The sequence below is a fragment of the Fusarium vanettenii genome (assembly GCF_000151355.1).
Source record: "Fusarium vanettenii 77-13-4 chromosome 6 genomic scaffold NECHAsca_20_chr6_4_0, whole genome shotgun sequence".
In the NCBI taxonomy this organism is placed as follows: Eukaryota; Fungi; Ascomycota; class Sordariomycetes; order Hypocreales; family Nectriaceae; genus Fusarium; species Fusarium vanettenii.
The window spans coordinates 1,769,118-1,795,707 of record NW_003315865.1 but is presented as its reverse complement, the minus strand read 5'-3'; the positions used below and the strand labels follow the sequence as shown (position 1 = coordinate 1,795,707).

At 51.8% G+C, this 26,590-nt stretch overlaps 6 protein-coding genes across 6 annotated transcripts; 4 read left to right on the top strand and 2 right to left on the bottom strand.

Moving 5' to 3' along the window:
* Positions 1 to 530: 530 nt before the first annotated feature.
* NECHADRAFT_44133 (uncharacterized protein) lies at positions 531 to 2,055 on the top strand (the record flags this gene model as incomplete). Its single annotated transcript, XM_003045265.1, has 4 exons — positions 531 to 729; positions 785 to 839; positions 865 to 1,447; positions 1,504 to 2,055. The coding sequence occupies 4 exons, from the start codon at positions 531 to 533 to the stop codon at positions 2,053 to 2,055; spliced, it is 1,389 nt and encodes a 462-aa protein (XP_003045311.1).
* A 395-nt stretch (positions 2,056 to 2,450) lies between these two features.
* Positions 2,451 to 3,379, top strand: NECHADRAFT_4290 (uncharacterized protein; the record flags this gene model as incomplete). The annotated part of the gene is made up of 2 exons (XM_003045264.1): positions 2,451 to 2,495; positions 2,543 to 3,379. Coding segments are annotated over 2 exons (882 nt in total), but the record flags the coding sequence as incomplete, so codon positions are not given.
* Positions 3,380 to 7,168: 3,789 nt separating this feature from the next.
* Positions 7,169 to 8,044, bottom strand: NECHADRAFT_81932 (uncharacterized protein; the record flags this gene model as incomplete). Its single annotated transcript, XM_003044855.1, has 3 exons — positions 7,169 to 7,472; positions 7,530 to 7,701; positions 7,762 to 8,044. The coding sequence occupies 3 exons, from the start codon at positions 8,042 to 8,044 to the stop codon at positions 7,169 to 7,171; spliced, it is 759 nt and encodes a 252-aa protein (XP_003044901.1).
* A 6,163-nt stretch (positions 8,045 to 14,207) lies between these two features.
* Positions 14,208 to 16,646, top strand: NECHADRAFT_21098 (uncharacterized protein; the record flags this gene model as incomplete). Its single annotated transcript, XM_003045263.2, has 1 exon — positions 14,208 to 16,646. A coding segment is annotated over one exon (2,439 nt), but the record flags the coding sequence as incomplete, so codon positions are not given.
* A 414-nt stretch (positions 16,647 to 17,060) lies between these two features.
* On the bottom strand, positions 17,061 to 19,559 carry NECHADRAFT_81930 (uncharacterized protein; the record flags this gene model as incomplete). Its single annotated transcript, XM_003044854.1, has 12 exons — positions 17,061 to 17,215; positions 17,270 to 17,384; positions 17,433 to 17,512; positions 17,562 to 17,605; positions 17,657 to 17,685; positions 17,744 to 17,761; positions 17,809 to 17,839; positions 17,888 to 18,009; positions 18,064 to 18,507; positions 18,571 to 18,831; positions 18,887 to 19,057; positions 19,110 to 19,559. The coding sequence occupies 12 exons, from the start codon at positions 19,557 to 19,559 to the stop codon at positions 17,061 to 17,063; spliced, it is 1,920 nt and encodes a 639-aa protein (XP_003044900.1).
* Positions 19,560 to 23,782: 4,223 nt separating this feature from the next.
* On the top strand, positions 23,783 to 26,502 carry NECHADRAFT_70485 (uncharacterized protein; the record flags this gene model as incomplete). Its single annotated transcript, XM_003045262.1, has 9 exons — positions 23,783 to 23,833; positions 23,893 to 24,903; positions 24,955 to 25,086; positions 25,156 to 25,257; positions 25,309 to 25,418; positions 25,464 to 25,599; positions 25,647 to 25,939; positions 25,988 to 26,144; positions 26,200 to 26,502. 9 exons carry the CDS (start codon positions 23,783 to 23,785, stop codon positions 26,500 to 26,502), a joined length of 2,295 nt encoding a protein of 764 aa, XP_003045308.1.
* Positions 26,503 to 26,590: the final 88 nt, after the last annotated feature.

Sequence of the window (26,590 nt, the reverse complement as noted above, 5' to 3'; positions counted from 1 at the left end):
GTGATGATCACGTGATCTTATTTGTACGGCTACCCGTACATGTATGAGACCCCTGGTGATCCAGATCGGATACCGGTTTCAACTTTTCCGATGCCAAGGCTCGGGGTGAAATTGGTGGTTTTACTGACATATGTTGATTGTGTTTATTTGTTTGAAATAGAGAATAGTTGTAATAATGATCCTAAAGCCTTGTAACTCGTGGATGACTCTTGAACACCGACGATCCGTCCTGTATCCGTTCAGGCTATTTGACTCGGCCCTCGGCGCTCGCTGGCCTCTCCCTCTCCACTCTTTGATACCGTATCCGTACAAAATAATCGGAAATGTTTATCCCCGCAATCCTTTATTTCCCATTGATTATGAATCCGATCTCCAGTTCTGTTGCAGCAACGAACCCTTCGTTGCACATAGCAAGACAGGTTTCAGCACGTTACGAGGAGAGCTTTCGCACCGTAAAGCGTTGAAATGGATGACATCACTACCTCGCGTGGCCAATCGGCTTCGCGTTCCGTCTCTGAAACTCAACGGGTATGCGCCCTGACCAAGCCACCAGCCCAGTAACTGACACAGCCAAGGTCGATGAGACATCCCCGGGAAACAACCGTGACGAAAAGGCTGTGTATACCGAGGCAGAGACCGCGTCTCAAGCAAATCGTCGGCAAGATGTGGAACAGCAATACCAAGACCCAGGCCCTGCACCAGACGGAGGATGGATAGCTTGGATGGTCGGTGAGTTGACACTCACGCACAACATCACGGAGCTCATATCCTGACAGACCGAAAGTCGTGAGCGGCCATTTCGTCGTCATGAATAGCTGGCAAGTATACTCTCCCATCTTGTGTCACGCATCTAACCTCTCCCAGGGGCATCATCAACTCGTTCGGCGTCTTCCAACCATACTACGCCCAAATGCTCAACCGCGCCCCCTCCGATATATCCTGGATCGGCTCCTTCGAAGTCTTTTTCCTCTTCTTTGTCGGAACCTTTACCGGCCGCATGACGGACGCGGGATACTTTCGACAGCTCTTCGCTCTAGGCTTCCTCCTCGTTATCGTCGGTTGCTTCGCTACCTCCTTCTGCAAGACGTACTGGCAATTCTTCCTCGCTCAAGGAATCTGCATGGGTCTAGGCAACGGCTTCATCTTTTGTCCCTCGATGGCTACCATATCGACATACTTTGAGAAGCGCCGTGCTCTAGCCATGGGGGTCGCTGCCGCCGGGAGTGCTACTGGAGGTTTGGTCTACCCGAGTATCATGAGGCAGCTCCTACCTTCGGTTGGATTTCCTTGGGCCATCCGTGCCATTGCCTTTGTCCAGCTTGGAACTCTGGGAGTAGCAGCTTGCTTCCTCAAGTCTCGGATCCCACCCCGTAGGTCGGGGCCATTGGTTGAATGGTCTGCGTTTAAGGAACTTGAATACTCCTTCTACGTCCTTGGTTCTTTCATGGTGGGTTCTCTCTCCCCTATCAACTTAAATATCCAAGGGCTGACTAACAAATCCAGGCTTTCTGGGGAGTGTACTTTGCCTTCTACTACCTCGCAGCTTATGCTCGAGACGTCCTCGGCGTCAGCTTCACCAAATCCCTCGACGTCCTCCTAGTCCTTAACGGAACTGGCGCAATCGGCCGTGTCATACCAAACTACATCGCAGACCGCTACGGATGCCTCACAGTCCAGATCCCGTTGGCTCTCGTAACCGGGGTAATGATGTACTGCTGGGCAGCCATAAAGTCCACCACAGGCCTATTCATCTGGGCCGCCATCTACGGGATATGGACTGGAGGTGTGCAAAGCATGTTCCCCGTCGGCCTCAGCAGCATGACATCCGATCCTAGCAGGCAGGGCACCAGGCTTGGCATGGCTTTTACGATTGTTAGCTTCGCGACGCTGACGGGCCAGCCAATCGCTGGGGCTATTATCAAAGCGCAGGGTGGTCAGTACGTCGGGGCCCAGGCTTTTGCGGGGAGCTGCTTGATTCTTGGCAGCTGTTCCTTTGTTATCGCCAAAGGCATCAGGGCTAAGAAGCTAGATCAGGGTTGGAAGGCAAAGGTGTAAGCAAGGGGGTACAGTTCTTTGTTCTCTCTCGCTGCTAGGGCTCTAGTTAGAAATCAGCCCAGTCCCGTCAAATTGAAAAGATGTCTCCTCTCCGTTTGTCATTCAGAAACCACAAAAGCTGGTTTCTCGGATACTTCAAACATTGGAGGGTTTTGTCGCCGTTTGGCCGAGTATTTATAATGGACAGTGACACCGCATTGCCACAAACAAACAGGGACTACAAGGTGAACTAGGCAGTTCTCTATCAAAATACATCTAACCCTAACCAGAATGCCATCGATATTCTCAACACTCGGCGCCGCCCGAAGAGACCAAGCGCAAAGCCAGATTGCACTGTCCCGGTTCTCGGTGGTATTCCGAGCAAGGGTGGGAATCCCGACCTAAGAGGAACTCCAAGCATAGCCGGAATGAAGGAATGGCTTCATCGTATTGGTCACTCGGTATGTCCTTTTCGAAAACCTCGGAGCTACTCTGACCAAGAACAAAGACAGCTGACATCGACCGCCTCAACGTCATCCATGTCGCCGGTACCAAGGGAAAAGGCAGCACCTGCGCCTTCATCGAATCATTCCTCAGAGCTTACGGGAAACGAGCCGGCTTCCCACGCAAGACGGGCATCTACACATCGCCGCATCTCATATATCCTGAGGAGAGAATCCGCCTCGATTTCCAACCCATTGACCAGAACCTTTTCGCAAGATACTTCTTCGAGGTGTGGAATGCACTGACTGGAAGTTCAGAAACCTTGCCACGTTACCTTCAGCTTCTCGCCCTGGTCTCTTTCCATACCTTTATCAGAGAGGGCGTTGAAGCAGCCATCGTTGAGACTCATCACGGAGGCGAGTACGACGCTACCAACGTCATCGAGCACCCCATCTTGTCCGTCATCACTACACTCGGGATGGACCATGTGAAGCAGCTGGGGCCTACCATTGAGGACATTGCCTGGCACAAAGCAGGCATCTTCAAAACCGGATCCCCTGCACTCTCGTCTCTCCAAGAAGCTTCTGCGGCCGAGGTTCTTAGGAGTCGCTCATCAGAGAAAGGGGTTAACCTTGAGTTTGTCGAGTTGAACTCGACTCTCCCGGAAGATGCACCCCAACTGAGGCACTATGTACAGCGTATTAATTGCTCTGTTGCACTGGCAGCTGCTGATCGTTTTCTCCGGGAAAAGAACGCTGGACCATTGTCATCCTCGGATAAAGCCCAGGGAATAAGTCAGTTTTCGTGGCCGGGTCGGTTCCAGCATATGGTACAGGATAAGTTCAACTGGTTTCTTGACGGTGCCCATAATGAGATGAGTGTTGTCAAAGCTGCTGAGTGGTTCATTGATAACACACAGGGCCAAAGGTGCCGTGTCTTGATGGCTGCTGCCAGTATCACGCTGACCCCTAGACAGAGCCGCCCCTACGCGTATGTTGATCTTTGGTCAAGTCTCAAACCAGAGGGATGAAGTATCAGTGCTCAAGCGCTTGGCCAAAGTTCTCTGCCGCGTCCAAATTCACCACGTCATCTTCACTCTGTACGATCCAAGGCAGGGGTTCGATGCTGAACCCACCCCAGGTCAGAGCCAACCTCTTCCTTGTGAAACCATGATCTAATTACCGAGTAGCCATAATTTCTGGTCCCGAAATCGTATCTCAGAGGGCATGTGGTGAAGCATGGAGGAGGTTGCACCAGAATTCCCGTGTCATCTATACACCTAGCGTCAGCCATGCCCTAGCTACTGCTAGGAATCTTGGGGTAGCATCTGGAGTAATGCAGACACTTATCACAGGAAGTCAGCATCTTGTCGGTGCCGCACTGTTTTGCCTCAATGGTGGCGCTTTGGCTTAGGAGGCCCGAACCACCCCGCGGGGAGACATAGTCACTGATACGACACCACCCTTCAACAAACACCCGACAAGCCGTCATCGTATAGGGGTTAGTACATCAGTTTGTGGTCTCTTGAAGCACTGAAAACGCAAGTTCGAGTCTTGCTGACGGCAAGCCATTTCTTTTTGCCATTTCTTCTTATTTCAGGGGCGTTCAGCCTGCATCGGTCATGAATCATGATGATGTGACCACGAACACGCCATGCATCAGCAGTGTCCCCGGCCAGGATTCTGAAAGTGCGTTGATGGGTAGGCAAGACAACGCTGCCAGGCCGGGTTTCTGTCAGAAGGCCGTTGGTCTGTCAAATCGAATGGGATCACCTAGCCCCGTTGACCCATCAAGTCGAATGGATGGTTGGGTACATTATATTTAAAGATAGATTAGATTCATTAACCTTTTTGACTTGCTACATCATCTCATCCATGTCGTGGCGGGTTGTTCATCCCAAATCCCGTCGATGTGGTGAATTGAATGGCTGCTTCACGGGGTGAACTGGGCCACTGGAACGGCCACCCTCAAGGACATTGGCGTTGGGACGTAAATGCCCCTACACTCCCTCTTCCTAGTCTCGGGACGTTTCTGGGAGCCATTCGCAGCCAGTCAGGGCAGTCCAGAAGCCCTTCGAGGGGAAATCCGGGCGGTTTGTGTGCGGAAAACTAACGGGGTGGAACACCCCCAGCCCAGCGGACACCAAGGCTGGCGACAAATACCAGATGACACTACCAATCCAAGTCAGCAAAACAATCATAGTCAACGGTGCTGTGACGGCTAAATGTGTTTGGCAACCAGAATCCCATCAACATTTTCAAAGTTTAAAGTGCTCGTGGTATTCAAGACCCATTCTATTGACATCCCCAAGGTGGTCTCTTAGGACTTGAAAGAAAAAGGCCGTCACTAGTCCCCCTTCTTCTATTTCTGACTTCTCCAGCACCAGTAGGACGGCGCCTCTTCAACAGGTAGCTCTTGATAGGACAGCACGGACAAGCTCAACGGTCCTGCGGTCCCGTTTCAACGTTTCAGGAGATTCCAATGATATTGATATTCAAAATAAATCGATAACGAGGTCGTCTTCCTTGCTGTCGTTCTCGTAGGTGATGTAACGTTGGTAGGGGGGGCTGGGAACGGGGATGTTTCTCGCGGGGGGCACAAGAGCTCGAGGGCTTCTCTGATTTCAAAGATGTCTGGGAAGCTGTGTTAGCAGATGACGAGATCAGGCAAAGAAGGGAAGGTCCGCCACTATCTGGGGCTTACAGGGAGGAGTAGATTGGCCAGTGATGTTGGTGCACTTCCTCAGAAAGTCAATTTGTCTTGGTCTCTCCCTGAATCGTTTCGCCTAGCTGTAGGAAGCTGACGAGCTTTTCAAAGGTTCATTGACAAGTGTGAAACTAGATACGGTTAGAAATGTCTCTCTAACTTCAGATGCAATGGATGCAGATGGGCGGCCAGGTTGTAGAGTCTTCGAAGACAGAATTTTCCAAGGTGACTAGTAAGGGCCTCTCGTCCTCTCGTCGCACAAGAATAAATCAAACAATATCCTCTTTTTCAAGAACAAAGGGTAGCCTGCTAGAAGCAAACGTGATGATCCTCACCAAACCATCCGCACTGATGAAGTCCAAATCAGCCCTTTGATGACTCAGCTTCGAGATTTCCCGCGCACCTCGTCGGGGCCACGGTAGCACACACTGCCTTTCCGGTCAGGTCGAAGATACTTTTGTTATACCTAGTTTGATAGTCTTTTGTCAAGCCATTTTGTTGCTCTTTGATTTGACTGACATTCGTTGTCAAAGGGAGAGTACTTTTCCCGGCCCAGCTTCTACATCTCGTCTTCCCCTGAGCCTTGGTCAATGGTGCTCGTACGAGCAACTGCGAAAACATCCAAGCACCACCACCACTTTGAGTCCAACACTCTCTTCAAACGCAAAGCTCATCTGTGAGTCCGACTTTCTGTTTCAATCATCGCTTTGTCCTTAAGGCCCAGATTCGCCATGCTTTCAGGGGGCGAGGATGGTGTCCACCGGTTGCTTAGAACGACTGCAGATTCTCCAAGGCTCAGGTCTACAATTCAGGTCTCTTCATTTTTCCCTTAGATTTCCCAAAGATTGTACTGACTTTTGGTTCTCCTCAGGGAGTCAGATTACCAAGAATCGTGCCAAAACCTCTCCCTCGAGCCCACACCTTGCCTCCCAGGGCACGACCTCCTCAACGTTCTGTCACTCTACGAAGCCCTCGAGGGCATTATCTGACACCCATCTCCGTTTCTCAAGCCTTTTGCTATATCTCAGACAGTTTCTCCTTGTAGAAGTCTCTCGGCAGAAAAAGAGTAACTGGTACAACGGCCCTGCAGCACAGATTGGAAGACTCAAAGCTTAGGAAAGCCACGGCGTTGGGATAATGTAGTCAGAAGTAATTTGATTTTATATTCTACTTCTGCTCTAACGCATGGCTACATGAGAACTTCAGTGGTCCCTGAGAGCGAGGGGGCCCCCCCTTGGAGAACTATGAGAGCCAGGGGCGTTCTTGGACTGGAACTCGGGCACTGCTGGCTTGACGGGTATCTGGTGAACTGCAGGGAGGTATCAAGATATTAAACAGCATGAGCCTCTTTTTTCATGGAGTTGTTCTACATAGAGTACATAGTCTGCCTCAAGATCTAGATCCGAATACCGTAGTCCCAAACCCCCTTGGCCCGCCGACTCTGAAAATCCCACCAGACAGCCCCGGAAGGGTTTCTCCGGTAGGCAGCCATTTTCCAGCAGCACGCTGCGTCGGATCTTTGACAGACAAAAAGTCAGGTGACCGTGATCGCGTCTCCATGGAGACGCGTGATGTTCGTATCATTTGCCACAGTTCAGACTACGCGTGGCGGCATCTAGAGAAACACGTCTACAAGGCATCACGAGCAGAGACGAGAAGGTTTACAGAGCGAAATTTCATTCTGTACTGTGGATGTTACAAAAAAGCTATCCTGCCCTTAGGGCAGTGGCCCTCGACCGGCCTCGAGTCAGATTCCTTTCCATGCTGCTGCTTCCATCACCCGCAGTCAGTGACCATGTTCCCACCCTCATCAGCTGTGCTGATTGTTGAGTGACAGTTCCTTGAGTCCTCCATTGAATGGATCATCTCGTCAGTTGTGAAATGATGGTGCAAAAAGTGAGTGGCGTGTCAAGTGTTCCCCGTAGAACCGACCCTCTACGTGCGTCCAGGCCACTTGGATCGCACTTGAACTCGGATGAGTTCTTCAGAGGGCGATGTTGGTGTAGCCGCGTTCCTTGGGGGGGGCGGCAAACTTGAGGCCAAACTTGAGGAAGTAGAGCTTCCAGCCCTCGAGAGAATTGACGTCGGCCTGGGTGAGGCGACCCGTCTTGGCATTCAGGAGAATCTTGTCGACGATCTTCTTCGCCTTGCGAATCATGACACCCAGGAGCAGGTGAACCACGGTGGGATAGAAGACGTTGATCAAGTGCACAACAGTGAATCCCAGCAGGAGACAGCCGAAGGAACCCTCGGGGGTGACAAATCCAGAAGCGAAGCAGACGATAGCGCTGTAGTCAGAGTTAGGACAGCCATTCCCGACGAAAAGAAGCACGGTTGATACTTACATGCCAGTGCCAAGGTTGAAGTAGTCGATGACAGGCTTGGTGATCTCGTGGTGGTCCTCAATGATGGAGATGATGCGGCCCAGAATGTTGAGCTGACGGGTGGCGTCAAGGGAGCTCTTGATGTAGAGTCTCTCCTGAACGCGACCCATGTAGCGAGCCAGATACCAGAAAGCTAAAGAGAGTACAGTTAGCAACGTGCCATGAAACAGACGCAAGGTGAGGAGTGGCTTACTGCGAGAGACGCCAGGCTGGCTGGCAGAGATCATAGCACGAGCGTAAGTCTCGAAAGCGACGAGATGAGCAACCATGAAAACCTTTGCAAACCCGTGGCGGGACTCGAAGTCGGCCATGAGGTCAGGGCCAAGGCTGACGATCTCAACGTCGGTTCCCTCGATGACCATGCCGCGGGCGAAGGCTTCGCCGTTGTTGCGGCGGGTGTCGACAAGATCCTCATGATGAGCATGGGTGTAGCGCACAAGGGCGCGCTCGCGCTCGTACTGGGTCATCAAATCCATGGTGATGAGGAGTCTCTTGAATCTTGAAGGGAAGAGAAACAAACAGTCAAGCGACTTGGGAAAATCAAAGAGAGGATGCGGGTGATAGCAGATGCTCAAAGGGCTTTGTGATGATGCGTGCTGGGGAACGATGCGCTTCGCGACAAACTCTTCGACGAAGAAAAGAATGCTTTGAAGAAAAGGATACTTGAAATAGTCTTGACGACTCTTTCGAAGAAGTGAGGGTGCGGTTGCAAAAGGGAAAAAGTGAGGGTGAGTGGGAAGATTCTCCTGGGGAAGAAGAGAGAGAAGCGGGGAGAGTTTTGTTTTTCTGAGCTGGCTCTGTTTATATGCCCGCGTGGGAACGCTTGACACTGACGGCTGGCACTGGCAGGATTTGGGAACTTATCAGCCAATCTCGAGCGTGTCCCTCTTTGGAACAGTTCCAGGGAGTTCGGCCACTACGGACGGTTAGGCCCAGGGGTTTGATATTGGATTTTCAGTGGTCTTTTGCAGCTGCACTACCCGTATGCCGACAGCCAGAGCAGTACCTAGCCTCTAAATGAAGCCCTGGTGATGCATCATGCTCCCTAACTTGCTTGTGCATCGTTGATTGTTCCGACGTATTACACCCTCCCAAGTTCTCGAGTCCTCGAGTCCAATACACCTCGACAGAAGTCATTTCTTTGTTCTATTCACTTCTCTGCATGCCTGTGAGCGTCATCTAACACTCTGCGTTGCAAGGTAGTCGTGGTGCATCGAAACCCTTCATCCCCGACCAGGTGCAGCACCCGTCAGTCCGCTTCAGCTCTCTTCCACGACTCCAATCTCGTCCCAGACACCACTACGCTCCTCCAGAAGGACCTCTTCAAGCTCTACATATACATACTTGTCTGTCATTGACAGTGCTTCCGACTGAGTCCAGCGAAACCTGCCGATCTAGACGGTCGCTACCTTGAAACTCGACCTCTGCACATCGCCCGCGCAAGCTACCCAGGTATAGCATCTCTCAGGGACAGAGATAGATGCTTTTTACTGCTCCTTTGAGTCTCTGGCTAACTAGCATCCTGGTTTCGCTTTGAAGAAATCGTTTCGCTACAAGCTCCGGTGCTGCTGGCTGTACTCCAGACCGACATTTCTCTCCCTCGCCCTCTCCCATGAAGATCCGACCGTTCAATCATCACATTATCTCAAAGAAAAGCTTCTCAACTACTTCTTTCCATCAGGGGTAAGTTCCCCTGTTCCATCAGGAGGGACTATGAAGCAACCGTACTGACTTACACTACCAAACAGTTCCTACGATCGACACCATGAGAAGATTCCAATTCCCTCGAGCCAGACCGTGGCATTCTTCGATCGTCTCCAACTTCCTGCTCAAGATTTCTTCCTTTGCTCTGGGAACCGTTGTCGGCGGAAAGGGGGTCGAAGACCTTTGGTACATCAGACACCATGCCAGCCCCAAATACTACTTGCTCCCCGTCCCCCAGAGCTCTCGCCGGATACCTGTCAGAGCCAGTATGGCAGCTATAGCTTCCTCGTAGTACAAGAGTATGTGGGCGTTCTTCTGTGAGCTGGTTCGAAACGTGCGTCCAAAGGCTATCCTGGTCCCATTCGACGCTTTCCATTGCCGACGTGGACGAAGGGCAGTCAAACTACCACCAGGTATTTCAGGGGCAGGTCAAGGGCATCTTCAGGAGTCAGCTTTGATCTTCTTAATATTCTTGCTTGGCATCTATAAGTATATTTGAGTTGGAGTGGAAGGCATGTCTTACACAGCAAGTAACAGCCGACCTCACACTTCTGAAGCTTTGCTAACGACTATGCAGTTACCAATCCCATACCTTTCCTCTCTCGAGCGTTCCAAGATTCCAAAGCTACATTCGATACGGTTTAATAGACTTGAGTCGTCAGGATTGCTCTTCCGTCGACGGGGAAGGGGGAGAAGAGATGCTAGTTGACGAATCTCAGGGTAGGCACGGCGGGATCTTGGGAGTCAGGTCTAGAAGAAGAGCTTCTCTACATCAACATATGCGGTTCCTTAATCATATACTACAATTTTGAGGATTTACGGAGGGTAGAGCAGACGAGAACAGGTTTGACAGTGTAGAATCAAGCTGGTCAGCACCATTCGAGCTGCGAGCTGCGAGCTGAAGCAGACGAGGTCTCAGCTACCCCTGAAATCCACCTGGAAAATCAAAATCAATTTTGAACTTCATAAATAGTTGATTTCTATTATCGTCTTCGAGCGTAATTTTCTGTTTTTTTTATGTTGGAATTCCATGTCTCCTCGTACGCCTATCCTGATTCATCGTAAGTGGCTCTGCAGATGGTTTTCGCGGGGCGCAGCGGCATCGGCTTTCGACAGATATGTTGCGTCACAGCATGGATTTCCCGGTAATTTACAGGGGCCGCGTCCACTGAAAGGCTGTTTCCCCCACTGCCTGTCGTAAACCGTATTGCTGCAGTTTGCGTTGCCAACATCTCCCTCACCCACCACAATCATGACCAGTCCTAGCATGACAGCCGCTATTTTCAAGTCGATTCAAATGGTGTGAGCTTGGTACGCCTTGAGTATGTATAGCTGACCTGTGGACAGAAATCCAACATGTCCTGCAACGAGCCTCCAAGTGCAAACCGCCAGCCGCAGAAGCAAAAGAATCCAACATGAAGCCGTCGACACTCTCCCTCCTCTGGCTTCCTCTAGTCTCTTCATACTTTCCCCCAACTGTCCCAGTCCTCCGTCCTCCAAAGTTCTCATCAGATGGAAACCTCGCCGGCTCCTTGGCCAAAAGCCTCAGGGATCTCGTGCAGTCAGGCGAGCCGTGGAACGCTTCGACAAATACCTTCTCCATCAAGATGACCAGCAAGGAAGAGACTCTCTCCAGATTCTACCATACCTCTGATAATGTCAACAAGACTGGCCTCAGCAAAGTGACCAGCGGTTCCATCTACCGCGTGGCCAGCGTCACAAGAGTCTTCACCATCCTGGCTCTCATACTCCGCTTCGAAATATGTGCCAGAGTTAGCCAGGTTCAAGCAATACAAGCGCATCAGGCTCATTGTGTTGGCTAGTCAGCTTAGTGGTGTTCCTTGTGAAGGCAGCCAGTCCTGCTCTGCTGCTTCGACTCGTTCCAGCCCCTAGTTGACTAACACGTTGTAGGACACGCTTTCGACCTAGCTACAGGACTTGAATCGAAAACTCTCCAAGCTCTAGGCTTCCCAGAAGCACCTCTAACCCTTGATTCTTCTGTCTGTGGCCCTACTGACACTGGACTGTGTAGTCGCGCTGGTCAGTAGGGTCTGTTGTCAGCCATCTCTACGCTTCTTCTAATAGTATCTAGACAGAATTCTTCGAATCCCCCAAGGACAACAACCTAACCTGGCAGCCGGGCCAGAGAATATCCTACTCTAACGGCTGCTCCATCGTCCTGGGCTTTGTTCTAGACAAGATGACTTCGATGAAGTTCAAAGACATCACCTACGAGAAGATTTTCAACCTCCTGGACCTCTCCCCGGCCACTGGCCTCAAGCTTCAAGACCCGCTACGGGCAGTACTACTCCCTCACGGTGGGTTCGAGCTGGTGTCTGTTCCCCTAGGTAGGGAACTATGATCAGTGAGCTAAATCCTCTCTCTTCTATGAATCAACTACTAACTGCTTTCGAAGAATAGCTGGGTTGTACACAACCCCTGAAGACCTCGCGAAGTTCGTTCGAAGAATCCTCTACCACAACCTCCTTTCCGTCCCCCGAACCGACCTCTGGCTCAAGCCTACCTCTTTCCCCTCGACCGCTAAAGATGCAGCTGGCATGCCCTGGGAGACCTACCGAGTTTCAGATCTGACAGCCTCTCCTCGGCCTGTCGACGGTTACTCCAAACGGCGATGGCGACCTGTACGCTGCCTACATCGTCATTATCCCCGAGTATGATTTAAGAGTCACGATCCACGTCTCAGGGCCAGGCAGCTACGCAGTTGGAAGAGTTCTACTGAATCTCATGGTTCAGGAGGTAGTGCGTTACTTCAAGAACCTAGCTCGCGAGCAGGCACACAGCAATACACCGTGCAATACACGAACGACAAAGACTCCCTGGCTCTCACTGCTACTCAAGGTCATGGAATCAAGATCACAGAGTCGACAAGTGAGGCCAAGTCTATGCCGAAGGCTTAGGCAGCGATGAGTAGCAGCAACGATCCCAACGTCGACGCACGCGCCTGTCCAGTCGGCGAGAACGAGCGTTGGAGTGTACTATTCGAGTCTATCACCAACTGGAGGTCTGTGACTGATATTTTCAAAGATTACTACGGCAACTGGTTCTCAGTTGACCAGTTCCGGTATCAGGGGTCGCCGATGGACGAGATTGACTTTGTCACCGAGGATAGAGTGATCAAGGGGCTCAAGGTCCCAGGCATGAGGCAGGAGCTTTCAAAGAAATCTCAGAATATATTAGAAGCTGTATATGAGTGCATGCAAGAGACAGTAGGGGCACAATTCAGTGTAGAGCCAAACATCATGGTGATTTTTTCAAAGTGCGCACCACGGGCACCACGCACCACGACGTTGATTTCTCTAGATTGCTTCCGTGCATTTCAAAGGGCATAGTGAGAATTGCATCATACAATAGATACAAAGGATCTAGCATCCGGCTGTTTGTCCATCAAGGTCAGCTGCCATTGTCGAGTCCCCTGACTGAATAGCTTGCAGTGCACGCGGGAGCAAACGACAGTGGATATTCGGCCAGTGCTGTTCAGGCACCGACTCACCTATACGGTGACTGTAATCTGCGGCACTGTGACTGGCCCGTTGCCTGGCAGCACGAACTTGGAATTGTTCTGCGCCGGATTTCAACTTCTGCTCGTCAACCCCTCCTCTACCAAACACCAACGGCATTCGATATCAAAGCATTGTATTTGAGCATTCTCTACGACTTTAAGCCTTCCGCATCTCCAGGTATGATATTCTTTCAGGTTCCGAAGGTATCATACTCATCTTCCTCTTCAGTTTCTTCAGTTGCGCAAGCATCCCCGAGTCTCCTTCAGTTCACCAGCTTCTCCTATCGACACCAACCACCATTCTACTACCGGTACAGTCACTCCTCACTCCTCATTGCATCCTAAGCTCAGATAGCTAACAAGTCTCTCCTGCAGAAAATGTGCTGGTTTGACGTTGCCCCCTCCAGAATGGTCTGCGGCCACCGCGGCCCAGACGAACTCCTCCGCATGCGTTGGTGCTGCGATACCAAGCCCTGCGGTGATTATCACCTGAACTACTTTGGGCTCACTCGAAAGCGAGACCCCTGCGTCGACTGCATTCTCGACCGAAGCTGGGTTCTGGTGAGCGGTCGTTGGCGCAAGTTTTCCATTCTGATGTGAGAGGAGAACATGGCCAGGGAGAGTTGACCTACGCCTCATCTTTGCAAGCAATGGAGGATACTTGATCACAATGGACATGCCATGGATTTTAATGGGCTTTGAGGCATGATTTCAAATTACTTCTTTTATGAAGCCAAATGGTATTACTGGCACTGGCACTATTATTCTGTAGCTGGTAGCCAAGCATCTTCTGAGTCACACTCCACCACCATGCGCCACACCATGATGCACTGCCAAATCTCGTGATGTAGATACAATTTCCTGTCCAATCCAACATGCTTCGTTTGATTTTCTAATTCTTCTCAAAAGGAATGAGGAGCCTATTTTTTGTCGCTTGGTAGTAAGTGCTCATTAGTATGCTGTCTCTGCGCCTCTTTTTCATCCGCCCTCTGCTTCGCCTGCGTTCCGCAATACAAGTGTAAGTGCAAAGACACAACACCAAGAATTAGACAACAATTACATCTCCAATCTCTACCTTCATCAACCTTCCCTCTATCAATCCCAAATAAAAGGAGTTGAGCATTGTTCCCTGCACGTCTATAATACGACGCTGCCAGCCAATCAACGCTGTGGACACGTCGGTGGGTCGAGAGATCGTCGGTACAAGTCTCACCCACACCAACGTCCATCCATCAACGTCGCCCCCCGACGAGCGAAAACCCGCCTCAACGCAAAGTCCCAATGTCCCCTCGACCATGTCTCCGTCCTTGGGCTCGACTGTCCTCCGCCTCCTAGCCATCTCGTCAGCCTGGACGCCTCCGACCCAAGCCCAAGCCCAGAACCAAGAGTCCAATCGCGCCGACTCGTCGACGTCCACCACCGTTTCGTCCTGCGATGCCCGAACCATCAACTACATCACCCATACCCTCCCGCAGTCCTGTCTGACGAGCTCCTGGTCGAGCGCAACCGCCTCGGCAGCCAATGCGACCGCCGATACTCCGTCCAACGTGACCAGCAGCGATGCGCCGCAGTCCTCCAGCGCAGACGCCGAGTCCCAATCGCCCACCCCCGCCGCCACCGCCGAGGGCGAAAAAGATGCCGCAGGCGAGGAACCATCAAAACCCTTCATGTCCTTTGAGGACTGGAAGGAGATGATGCTTCGGAAGACAGGTCAGGACCCCCAGGACCTGCGATCTCGAAACAACCAGCCTCGTCGCGCAGAGGACAGGATACCCCCGGACATGGGCCACGCCGGCCTCGGCGAGGAGGACGAGATATCTCTCAACTTTGACAGCTACCTTGATAACGCCGGGGAGCAGAAAAATCGCCCCTCTAGCGGCGACGTCGAGATTCCCAGGAGGGACGGCGCAGGCAAGGAGGTCGTGTACGAGATCCACAAGACCAAAGACGCCGGCAAGACATGCAAGGAGCGCTTCTCCTACTCGTCGTTTGACGCCGGCGCAACCGTTCTCAAGTCGAGCCCCGGCGCAAAGAACGCCAAGGCCATCCTCGTCGAGAACAAGGACTCGTACATGCTCCTCGAGTGCTCGGCCCCTCAAAAGTTCGTCATCGTCGAGCTCAGCGAGGAAGTCCTCATCGACACCGTCGTCATTGCAAACTTTGAGTTCTTCTCCAGCATGGTCCGCCTATTCCGTGTCAGTGTTAGTGACCGCTATCCCGTTAAGCCCGACAAGTGGAAGGAGCTCGGTTCTTTCGAGGCGAGGAACTCGCGAGATATCCAACCCTTCCTGGTGGAGAATCCGCAGATCTGGGCCAAGTATGTCCGCATCGAGTTCCTGACTCAGTATGGCAACGAGTATTATTGCCCGGTGTCATTGATCCGTATCCACGGTTCTCGAATGCTTGAGTCGTGGTTACGTGATGATGAGAATCATGACGATCATGAAGAGCCTCAGCAGCTACCCAGTCCAGAGGATGAATCTGCAAAGCCCCAGGAGATTGAGAAGCCTCAGGAATCCATCGTGCCAACATCGACTGAAAAGATGCCGTATTGTGAAGTCGAGGACCCCACGATGCTGTTCCTGGCCCCATTGGTCTGCCCTGCCTCGTTCAACGCAACGACAGGAGTTCCCAGCCAGCCTGATACCAGTTCTATCGAGGGAATTAGCGCAAGCTCTCAGAACGTATCAACGGAGGATAGGGAAAGGAGTGGTGCCTCGACACCTCACGTCCGTAGGGCCGAATACCCAGCGACGGAAGATGCCACATCCTCGTCATCTTCATCAACCGCATCCCCAAGCGCAACACCAGCCATTTCACCAACCAGCCCTTCTTCCATCTCTTCATCGAGCGCCAGTACCGGCTCAAACTCGACAGCTCCAGCAACAAGCGCCAAGGCAGCTTCAACCTCATCCACCTCGACCTCTAGTTCGGCCTCCACATCCATCGCAAAACCCTCACCAGCAAACACGGCCAACCCCAAAAACCGCACAACCGCCACGACATCGAATTCTCCCGCATCCCCCACTGTCCAGGAAGGCTTTTTCAAAGCCATCTCCAAGCGTCTTCACCAAGTCGAATCCAACCTCACACTCTCCCTCAAGTATGTCGAGGACCAGGCTCGCCATATGTCCGACACCCTCCACCGCACGGAGCAAAAGCAAATCTCCAAAGCGACCCTATTCCTGGACAACCTCAACCAGACTGTCCTTGCCGAACTGCGGTCCGTCCGGGAGCAGTACGACCAGATATGGCAGTCTACTGTCATCGCACTGGAAAGCCAGCGCGAGCAGTCGAACCGCGAGATCGTTGCTCTCAGCACCCGTCTGAACCTTCTCGCCGACGAGGTCGTCTTCCAGAAGCGCATGGCCATAGTGCAAGCTGTGCTTCTTCTGTCCTGCCTGCTGCTCGTCATCTTCTCTCGGGGTGTATCTCTCCCTTACCTTGCGCCCTTCATGGACCAGGCCAGCTTGGCCTCGTATGACGCCTCAGCTTCGTCACCAGGTCGTGTTCGCGCTCTGTATGGGAATTCATACGATACCGATGGGGAAGATCCGTCTCTGTTGACGCCTGGGTCGAAAAGAGGCTACATGCCCCTGTCGTCATCAGCTAGAGACGTGTCTTCTGCTGATCTTCGTCGTCGCACTTCGTTCGTCGACGACTCTCGTCTTGAATGTGAGCAGCTCTCGCCGCCTCCAACACCCGGGCCTGCTGATGGTTATACCTCCTCGACGGATGCCCCTCTCTCATCTCATGAATCCCAGCCTGCTGTCCTCAGGCGCTCCCCTGCCATGCATCCAAACAGCTCACGTAAACCCTTACCTGCTTTACCTGAGAATCCCTCATCCCCATAAATCGCGGCTGGCCGCATAGATAGTAATGGCGTATTTTCTTCGGCTACTAGATTGTTAGAGGTACTTTTCACAACGTGAAATGCTTCGTAGTGACGTGACAGGGACGCCAGCTGCCAAGCACTGACATGCACACACATGCATCACTGCCAAACTCTTGTTGACCCATATCATTGATTCCATATAGCTACGAAGAGCTACTTCTTCCTGTGACTATTCGAGACGACCAACCGAGATAATGCAGACCAGGCCATAGCCTTCAAACCCTGGAAAAGCCTCCGAAATCGAATTCTGTGCGTCAAGCCAATGGGCGTAGTGCCAATGTGCCTCAACGACCACTCAAGGAGCAAAATGACTTTTGAAAAAAATCAAAAATCAAAATGACTTCTGAAGAGGAAGAGTGATGTGATCCAAGCCTCAACGACGCATGTTGAGGTCGCGGGCGTAGTAAGGCCCGATGGTAGTCTCGTGCATCTCCTCCAAGACGGCGAGACGAGTACCCCGGTCGTACTGAGAGCGACGACGGCGCTGCTCGTCGCGGTAGTGCTGGCCAGCGTTGGGAGTGAAGAGCCCTGTGGCAAGTGGAGTCAGCATATGAAACAAGACTGGGATAGAAAAACACTTACCGACATGCTCAGCATTCTCGCAAGATCGCTTCATCTTAGAGTGGTTGTCAGGACCGGGGAACGGCTCCTCACGGCCAATCAACTGCTGATCCTCGCAATGCTCAGTGTAGAACAACTAGGCACGTTAGAGAAGGAACAGAAAATGGTGGAGGAAACAGCTTACCTTAGGACGGTAGTGTTCCGCCTCCAACATCACCGACGAGTTTCTGAACTTCTGAACAAGGCAGTCCTTGCCTTGAATGGCTAATTCGTGTCAGTTGCTGCCGCTTCATCAAAAAGAATGTAAACTTACTGGCATAAGACACCTCAGCCACCTTGTCGGAACGGAAAAGGTTCCTATCGGGTTATTAGATATGATGGGACCAGACTCACTATTCAGATACTTACCAGCGCTTGTTGGCGCGGTGCTCAACAAACTGCGTCACCAAGTCAGTTGTGCCTACACGTAGGCTCCATCATGGACGTTTGACATACAGGAATGATGTACTCCGCCTAAGGTCATCAGCATGGAACATGAATAAGAGTGTGTCGGAACTTACCTTGGCGAAATTGATGAATGCATATCCGACACTAAAAAGAATCAGCACTGATCATGTCCACAAAACAGAAGTAACTTACTTGCAGTCATTCGCGAAATCGATTCTCAAATACATGAAATCGTATTTCCCAAAGCTCGACTCATCAACGAAACGCTTGAGCATGGGCTGATCGACCTTGTTGGGAATGTTGCGCAGCATGATCTGTTCACACATCAGCATCTGAAGGAGTCTGCGAGACAACGTGAGGAAACTTACGGTCGTGCGACAGTCGCGACCAGAGATGACTTCCTGGAGGTCAACATGGTTCGTGCTGTTAGCGTTACGACCAGAGCGGTGGGGACGAGGCTGACGACGAGGATCCCATCGCGTGAGCATTCCATTATGATACGCGTGATTGTAGTTATAATGGTTCCCGTTGCGGTAACGGGAAGGCGAGTGGATGTTGGCACCATGACGAGAAGTCATAGCAGGCGAGGGAGGAGCCTGGTAAACAGGACCGACAAGGTGCATGCCCTGCATCCCATACTGCATGCTGGCCGGAGCAGTTGGGATGAGGTAGGGAGCATGAGCAGCGCGGTTTCCACCTCCAGCTCCCTGTTGGCGGTTGGCGACATGGACAAGAGCGAGTCCATGCATGGCGGGATCGTTTCCACCATTGGGCTTGGGCCCAATAGGCGCGGTAACCTCCAGGTGGAGTCCCTGAGAAGCAGCGTTAGGTATCGTCTGCATATTTTGAATCATTGGGACGAAAGGAATACTTACGTGCGGAGTGACACCGTTGAAAGTTCGAACAGCGTTGATGGCGTCCGCGACCTTGCAAAACTGGCCGATGGCTCGGAAAGATCCATCAGTATACCCGAGCTGCTTGACGAGTCCAAACAGCTGGCCATGCGCATTCAGGATGGCCTTGGCTACCTCAACAACCTGGGCATGATCGGCGGCAGCACCGAAAGGGGGAGAGGCGTAAATGGCAACTTGACCCAGGTGAGTCAGTCGCTGATCGCCGGCATATTCGTAGCCGTTCTGAGAGACTATGTTAGCTTATTGTCGAGTGAAAGCATTTGGTAAGAAGACTAACCTCGGTCATGTTTCCGTGAAGAAAACCGTTGGTCCACCCGTGTCGCTGACGAAGGGCGGTAGAGGCCCAGCCAGCGTCGCGCAGGTCCTCGAAGCTGACATACACCTTGCATTCAGTGGTCGAAAGGGTTCGACCGCCATGGAGCTGGACTCCATCTTCCTTGGCCTTTTCCTGACGGTATGTTAGATTCTTCGTTCACTCGTCGGCAGGAGATGGTACTTACGGTAAGGAAGCTTCCGACTTCAGCGACGGTGACGGTGACACCCTCGCCAGAGACCTCGATCAGACGAGAGATTCCCAGGTCAGTGCTGAGAAAATCATCACGCTGGGAAAAGGTGGGAGTGGGCTGAAAAGCCGAGGCCATGGGCGAAAGACCGACGTTGTTAGACTGTCCGGGGACAGTCGACGGTCCCGCGAAGGGATCCTCTTCGACGTGACGGTAGAAACGCGTTTGAACAGTAGCGGTACCGGAAGAAGCGTCAGCGAAGCCGTTGGGGAGGTCGACGGCACGACCCTTGCCCTTGGCAGCGTTGGAAGCTCCCTCGTCGGTGGAGTACATGGCAACGCGAGTGGCCTCAGACGAGGTGGGAGAGACCTGGAACGAATCAACTGGATCATTGTCCGAAGGAGGCGAGATGGCCTTCTCGAAGGCGGGATCAAGGCGATGAGCCATGTTGCCTTGGTTCGCGATGATACGAGATATGAACAAAATGACCAAGTGCTAGATCAAAGAGCAGGTGTTGCTGTATGCGATGCTCCCGAAAGGAAGCTGAGAGAGAAAGAAATACGATCAAGATCAAGATCAAAGAAACAAAGATCCCGGGTTCACTCCCATGCGGGTATGGTGAACCAGGAAGATGTTGTTGATGTTTGATGTGTGGGTGAGGGAGGGAGGGTGAGGGTGGAAGGGAAGAAAATCTCGGAGGGGAATCAGGTTGGGGAGGTGATGGGAGAGAATGTTGTGGAAGGGGAGCGAGGGTTGTTGGGAATTTTTGCCCTGACCGGAGCAAGAACTGCGGGAAGGGAAGGGGCGGCTCACGAGCGTGGATGCTTTGTCACGGCCACGTTCGGACGGTCCGTTGCCAGGTTATCAGACGGAAGGAGCCACGCCCATTGGATAATAAGGACAAAACCGACCGAGTCCAGTGCGAGACAGACGTACAGCATAGAGTTTACAGGGGTGATGCGTCTTGGCACGCATTTATTTTGATATAGGGAGGGCGACTGCTATCCTGGTCCGCTGGGACGAGGTCTACCGGCCTTGCACGTCCCCTGAGGTCACTGTAATTCCCTGAGATTCCATTGAAGCATCCCGCCTAATTAATTTTGATCCATTTGATTTGAATTGCGATTTTGTGTGCTCGCCTCGCTTGGTGGCGAGGAGGTGATACATCGTGGGTTGATATCAAGGTGCAGCTGGGCCGTCAGGGTCACGGCTACGGGTGCCGATTCATCCACGCCAGGCGCGCCCCAACCTGACGCACGCCCTCCCAGATGAGCCCTCGCATCGAGTCACCTCATGCCCGTGATCCTAAAATCTTGGTGTTGATGATGATTGATATTTCGTAGAGTGTGTCACCTGGGCATGGACATTTACATATAATGCACTCGAAGATGTTTGAAAACTATGTCACAGTAGAAGCATCTCTTCCTTCATGGATTAATTCTACATTGATACCGGATGCATGCCAATCCATTAGACGTGTCGTGCTGTCTTGGTTCTTCTCAAATGTGCTGTGCTGGCGTGGCCGACGGGACGGGAGGGCATTCAGGATCCGTCGGCCCCTCCAAACCGCTGCCATCACTGTTAGTCCCCTGAAGTTTTGGCACCAAGCCGCGTCCCGTTCGTCAATGATTCAGGCCCCATTCTTTATTATTTGAAACATACGGTCAACGCCCTTGGTGTTCCAAATCAAGCCCCTTTGTCCACGTTTGCTTCGTTTGATTTCCAGCGCGTCCCCCTTTGACGGTATTCTTCCTCGACCTGCATGAAGCTTTGAATAAGGTTCATGCACGCAAGCAAACATCTGTCTAGCTGTTCCAACGTCCCCGATCTGCCCCACTGGATCTATGTGCCAGGGACGGATCACCATCCATGCATCCCCGGGTGGGGAGTGAAGGTTCACAAGTACCGGGCGGCGGGAACGAAGCCGGGTCTGATTCCATCGTCGCTTTGTTCACATTTTCCACCTACCAGGTCTTGTGCCAGCTAATCTGGCAGACAGGAATACTGATCAAACCTGACTCTTGCAGTAGAATTATGTAGGAGGCTCCAGCATGCTCAGCCCATCAGGTCGGTCATTAATTCCCCAGTACCCTTCTGCTGCTCTCTACTGATGGTTCTCCCCAGTTATGAAGCCTTTGAAGCGTTGCTACAATACTCGTGGCATTTCAGTCATCGATCGAAGACATCCAACATTGTCCACGGCCCTCCCAGCCCCTCAGGGGCTGTCTCACCAGAAATATCGACGGAATTGTTCCATGTTCATTGCCTCTCCAGCGCGCTTGATGAGGTCCAAGCCGTGAGGTTGCTCTTTGAAAGGAAGAAGGTTGGTGCTGGATGGTTCGCCTACCTGGAGAAACCTTCGTCAGGCACCAGCCTACTCGTTCATCTACCCAGACTATCCAAACTGCTGACTTTAGTATCATATTAGCATCGCAGAGTCCATCGATCTCGCTCTACACTCTTCCAAGCCTTCTTTGACAACCGAACCGAACCTTCCACCTTCCATCGAACTATCGATCCCCATTTCCGAGCCAGACTGTTGTTGAACAGCAGCGATCCTTACCTGAAGAGGATGACTAGACAAGATCAAGGAAACGCACAAAAGACTTTGAGACCATATGAAGTCAGTTGAATTAAAAACACTGAAGACTGGCGAACTGACAGGCCCAGGGGAAGAAGCTTGAGCCTCGAGACAAAGCGCCTCTCACAGAAGACGCTATGAGAAGCAAAGACTCTCGAGTGGTACACCTTTTGAATTCATCACTCACGACGATCGTTCCCTCGTCTGAGAAAGAACATTCTCGGGAGGTACCACGCTCGAATGAATCCTCTCAAAGGGTTCTACTTTCGAGAGGGGGCATTCTTAGTGGACAGCGCCCTTCTGAATGGTTTCTCGGCGCTTTCAGGGACAGGGAAAGATCAGAGTCTCTACAGACAGGATATGTTACATTTCATTCTTGTTTCTAACTTCAGGGGACATGGCTAAGTATGCTTCGAGAGGTCACCAACTACCAGTGATCTTGTGGTTCTCCTCTGGGAGTCGCCTACAGCAAGGTTTCGTGTTGGTTGCTGCGCTGGAGTCTCCCATACTGAAGAACCACCTGTGAGTAGCATAGGAGTTTCCTAGATTCTATCATACTGACATACTTTGCAGACTACGGTGCCCTTCCTCACGAGAAAACGATCCTCCCACGGCCGTTCCATGTCTCCATTTTATCCTCCCAAGAAGCCTACAGTCAAGTGTTCGGGTACCCAGTGGAACCACCAACTCCAAGGTGCCGTTTGGTGGCGTGGTAAAGAGCAAACGTATCGTCAGAAACAGCCCAAGGGAAAGTTTGCCATGCTCTTGTACCTGTAAACTTCGCTGAAGGTGTGCTCGATAATTCAACCTCTGGTTTCAAAATTGGGCAAAAATCAACTTCCCTGGAGGCAATCCACGATTATGTTTCCGACCCAGAAGCCGCTCAGATGTTCGGTGGATCGGCAACTTCAGAGAGGGAGACGATCCACAATGCTCAATCTTTGCTGTGCCAGGCATCAATTCCGGTTCCTGGTTACACACAGCCTGCTTGTCTTCTGTCCCTCCCCAAGAGTGTCCAAACCTCATACTTCCGATTCCGTAGTTCTATATCCATTCAGCCTCCCAAGTCCTACCGAATACTTTGGTTTATTAAATAGAATGTCCAAAGCGGCATCACTTAGACGTGCCTTGAAGGGTTGGAAATACAGTGTTCAGCGTGTTCCTCTTCAACACGAACAACCCCTTTTTTCCCTCTGCATTGCCATACGCCCCGAACTCTTTTTAAGTCTAGTTCTAGCCTAAGATTATTTTTCTCATGGTGCTCTAGATCCTGCGCATGTGTGTTATGTAACGCGCCTTGAGTGAAGCTCCTGGCAGCCAGCATCATGCCGATTGCGTACACGGAAAGGTCACCCTCCTCCTAAGATTGGGAGGCATTTTCCTGTGGTGTTTTGTCTCAATGATCATAATTTTGGCTTATTTCCTACAGTCCGATTCGGACGAGCTGGGGAAACCCTGTCATACTGCGACTTTGCGATGCTGCTGTGGATGATTGTCAGTGGATTTGGCTACCCTACACCTTCGCAAGTGCTCGAGGTTCCAGGCTTGGAGGCGCGTTTTCTACATATTCCTGATCCCCTGAAAGGCCAAAGGTGATTCTTAATGGTCCTGCGCGTTTGTTACTTTATCTTGATACCGTTCCTGACTTTGCATCGTGCTAGGTTCGTCGATTGAGCTGGTCTTGATGAATTCCAGAACATAGCACACAAACTCCCCAATATGATTGCACGTCGATTTTTTGACATCATTATGGAAGACTTAGAGTATTTCCTAAAGGAAACAGCGCCAAAAATCAAGCAAACAATTTCTATATTGCATTTTCTGGCGACACACTGAGCCCGTCGTCGCTTTCATCCAGCACGCAAGTCGGCATGTCGTCGTGTGTGGACCGTGGCTGGTGTCTTCAGCCCCGCGTGGCTCACGCGCTAGAGAGCTCTCTCGTCAGGCCCGCGCGCTGTCGTCTCATGCAGGCGCAGCTTGAGTGGGGCACTCGAAGCCTCGAGGGGAGCTTCAGGCAGCTTGCGACACGCGACGTCAAACGACACCCAACCCCATCGCCAATAGCTCCGCGCATCACCAGGTAGTAGGCATGCCGCGACGTCCACCTGCCGTGGATGACTATGCATCTGCGGTGCCTCATGTACGACTTTCCGCGGCTGGCGCTCGTTTCTGGGCTGTACGCTAACCTCCTGTCTCTAGGTCATCCTCGCGTCTTCCGATGCCGAGTTCCTCGACCAGCTCATCCCCGTCCTTAAGGATGCTGCGCACTCGAACCGGACTCCTCTCCTGAATCAGTGCTTGGTCCGCTATCACCAGGATCGTGAAGCCGAGATCGAACGTATTGGCTTAACCCGCCATGAGGAGTTCCTTGACTCGATCAACCACCTTCAGAATGTCCGCGAGGAGACAGTAACTCTGACCCATGACATCCTGAACCTCAACGAGTCGATCGCCGATAGTACAAAGAAGCTGGCAACCCAGAAAGAAGCCCTCGTGAATACATCCTCCGTTCGCCAGAACATCGCCGATGCCACCAATGCCTTGAACGACTCCCTGACCATCCTCCGTGCTGTCAACAATGCGCACGACCTCATCCGTCGCAAAAAGTACTATCCTGCTCTAAAATCGCTCGAAGATCTACAAAATGAACACCTCGTACCCATCATCCAAAACCGCTACTCCACTCAACATCGGCTGGCCGATGTCATCCAAAAATCTATCCCCGCCTCCCAGAAGGCCATCTCCGAGGCTGTAATGACGGATCTCAACACATGGCTGTTCCGTATACGAGAGACGTCCCAGTTCCTCGGCGAAGTGGCATTCTACCACACTGAGATGAGGAGGACACGGCAAAAGAAGAGGATAGAGGAGGACCCATTCCTGGCCAACTTTAAGCTGAACTCGGCCATTGAACTTGTCAGCGACGAGAACGAGGACTTTGACGTGTTGGACAATGAAGAGTTGCAGGTTGACTTTACGCCTTTGTTCGAGGCCCTCCATATCCATGAGGCCCTTGGCCAGCTCGAAAAGTTCCGCTCAGAATATGGTGCAACCCGACGGCAGCAAAAGGACCTGTTGCTTCCCAGCTCGATTGAGCTACTAGCGGAGGATGAGTCGTCCCTGAGCAGCTTGCTAGAGGGAATATCGGGGTTCGCCATTATCGAAAAGGCAACAATGCGACGAGTGCCGCATCTACGATCTGCAGCTGACGTGAGTAACCGGCGCATTTGGTCGAGCTGTCGCTAACATGTAACACTACAGGTCGAGGAGTTATGGGAGTCTATGTGCACTGCGGTCATCAACTTGACCTCGAAGTCTCTGAATGATGTTACTGACGCGGAGGCACTGATAAAGATCAAGACCATCATTGCCCTCTTCATCCAAACAATGGAGGTAAGATGCCGTCAACCCGCCACTGAGGGACTTGTCCCTGGTGACCTTCATGAGGCTGACATGACTTAGGGCTGGGGATACACAGTGGCCATGCTAGACAACTTCCTCCTCAAGCTGTTCGACAAGTACGCTGAGCTCTTGAAACGACGGTTCAGTGTGGACTTCCAGGAGGTAAGTCGACTGGCCCATTCCCTTGCTACTATCCGCTCACAGATTCTATAGATCGTGTCTACCGATGACTATATGCCCATGGCCATCAACACACCCGAGGAGTACGAGAAAGTGGTCAATGTCAGCTGGTTCACTCAGGAAAAGCCAGCAGACCAGCTCACGTATGTGCCCTCCCCTCACTTACACACGATTTACTGACTAGCTAGATTCCCCTGCGTGCTCCCCTTCTCCCAGATGTACCCCCTGTGCTGCATAGATATCCGGAATTTCCTAAACCAATTCTACTTCTTTTCCGACGATCACTTCCAACACCCCAATGTTATTGATGAGACACTCAAAAAGGTGAGTTGGCTAATGCACTGAAGTGACCTGATACTGATGCCTGTCAGTCCTTGGACGAACTTCTTACAGAAAAGGTCTGTAAGTCGTTGGTTGAGCGTCTGAGCTCCCAATACTTGGGCCAGATCGTGCAGATCCTCATCAACCTAGAGCACTTTGAGATTGCCTGTCAAGAGCTCGAGCAGCTGCTCATCCGGGCACGCTCCTCGACCTCAGCAGGTGGTCCGGTGAAACTGAATGCCACCGAGTCCTTCAGGAATAATAAGAAGACTGCTGAAAAGCGAATCTTCGAGCTCGTCAACTCCAAGATTGACGATCTCGTTGATACTGCGGAATACGAATGGTATGTTTCCGAGATTATCATGGATGACGGTTCTAATGTGCTTCATAGGACGGCAACGACGGTTGAACCGGAGCCAAGCAACTACATGCAGACGCTGACTCGGTACTTGTCTAACATCATGAACTCGACCCTACTTGGTCTCCCTAGAGAGATCAAGGAGCTCATCTACTTTGACGCACTGAGCCACACAGCCAACAAGATTCTGGTATGCTGATCCTGTGCCAACCCTGAGATTCCCCTCAATGCTCACACTTTGAAAGGCCCTTCCGCTTTCACCCGATGTCAAGCACATCAACCCCAACGGTGTGGCAGCCCTCGCACAAGATGTAGAATATCTTGTACAGTTCGTCGACAGCCTCGAGAACGGACAGATGCTGCGGGAGAACCTGGACGAACTCCAACAGACCATCAACCTTCTCCAGACGGACAACCAGGACGAGTTCTTTGACATTTCTACACGCAACAAGAAGTATGGACGCGTGGACGCCCTTAACGGGCCTATGCTTCTAGAAAAGTACGATTTCCCTGAAAATCTTGCAATCACAAGTTACCCAAGTTACTGACAAACTACAGATTGACACCCATCGCGGCCAGTCCCGTTAGAAGCGCACCCCTGGCCAACTTTTCTTCACGATTCGGCATGAACAGGTA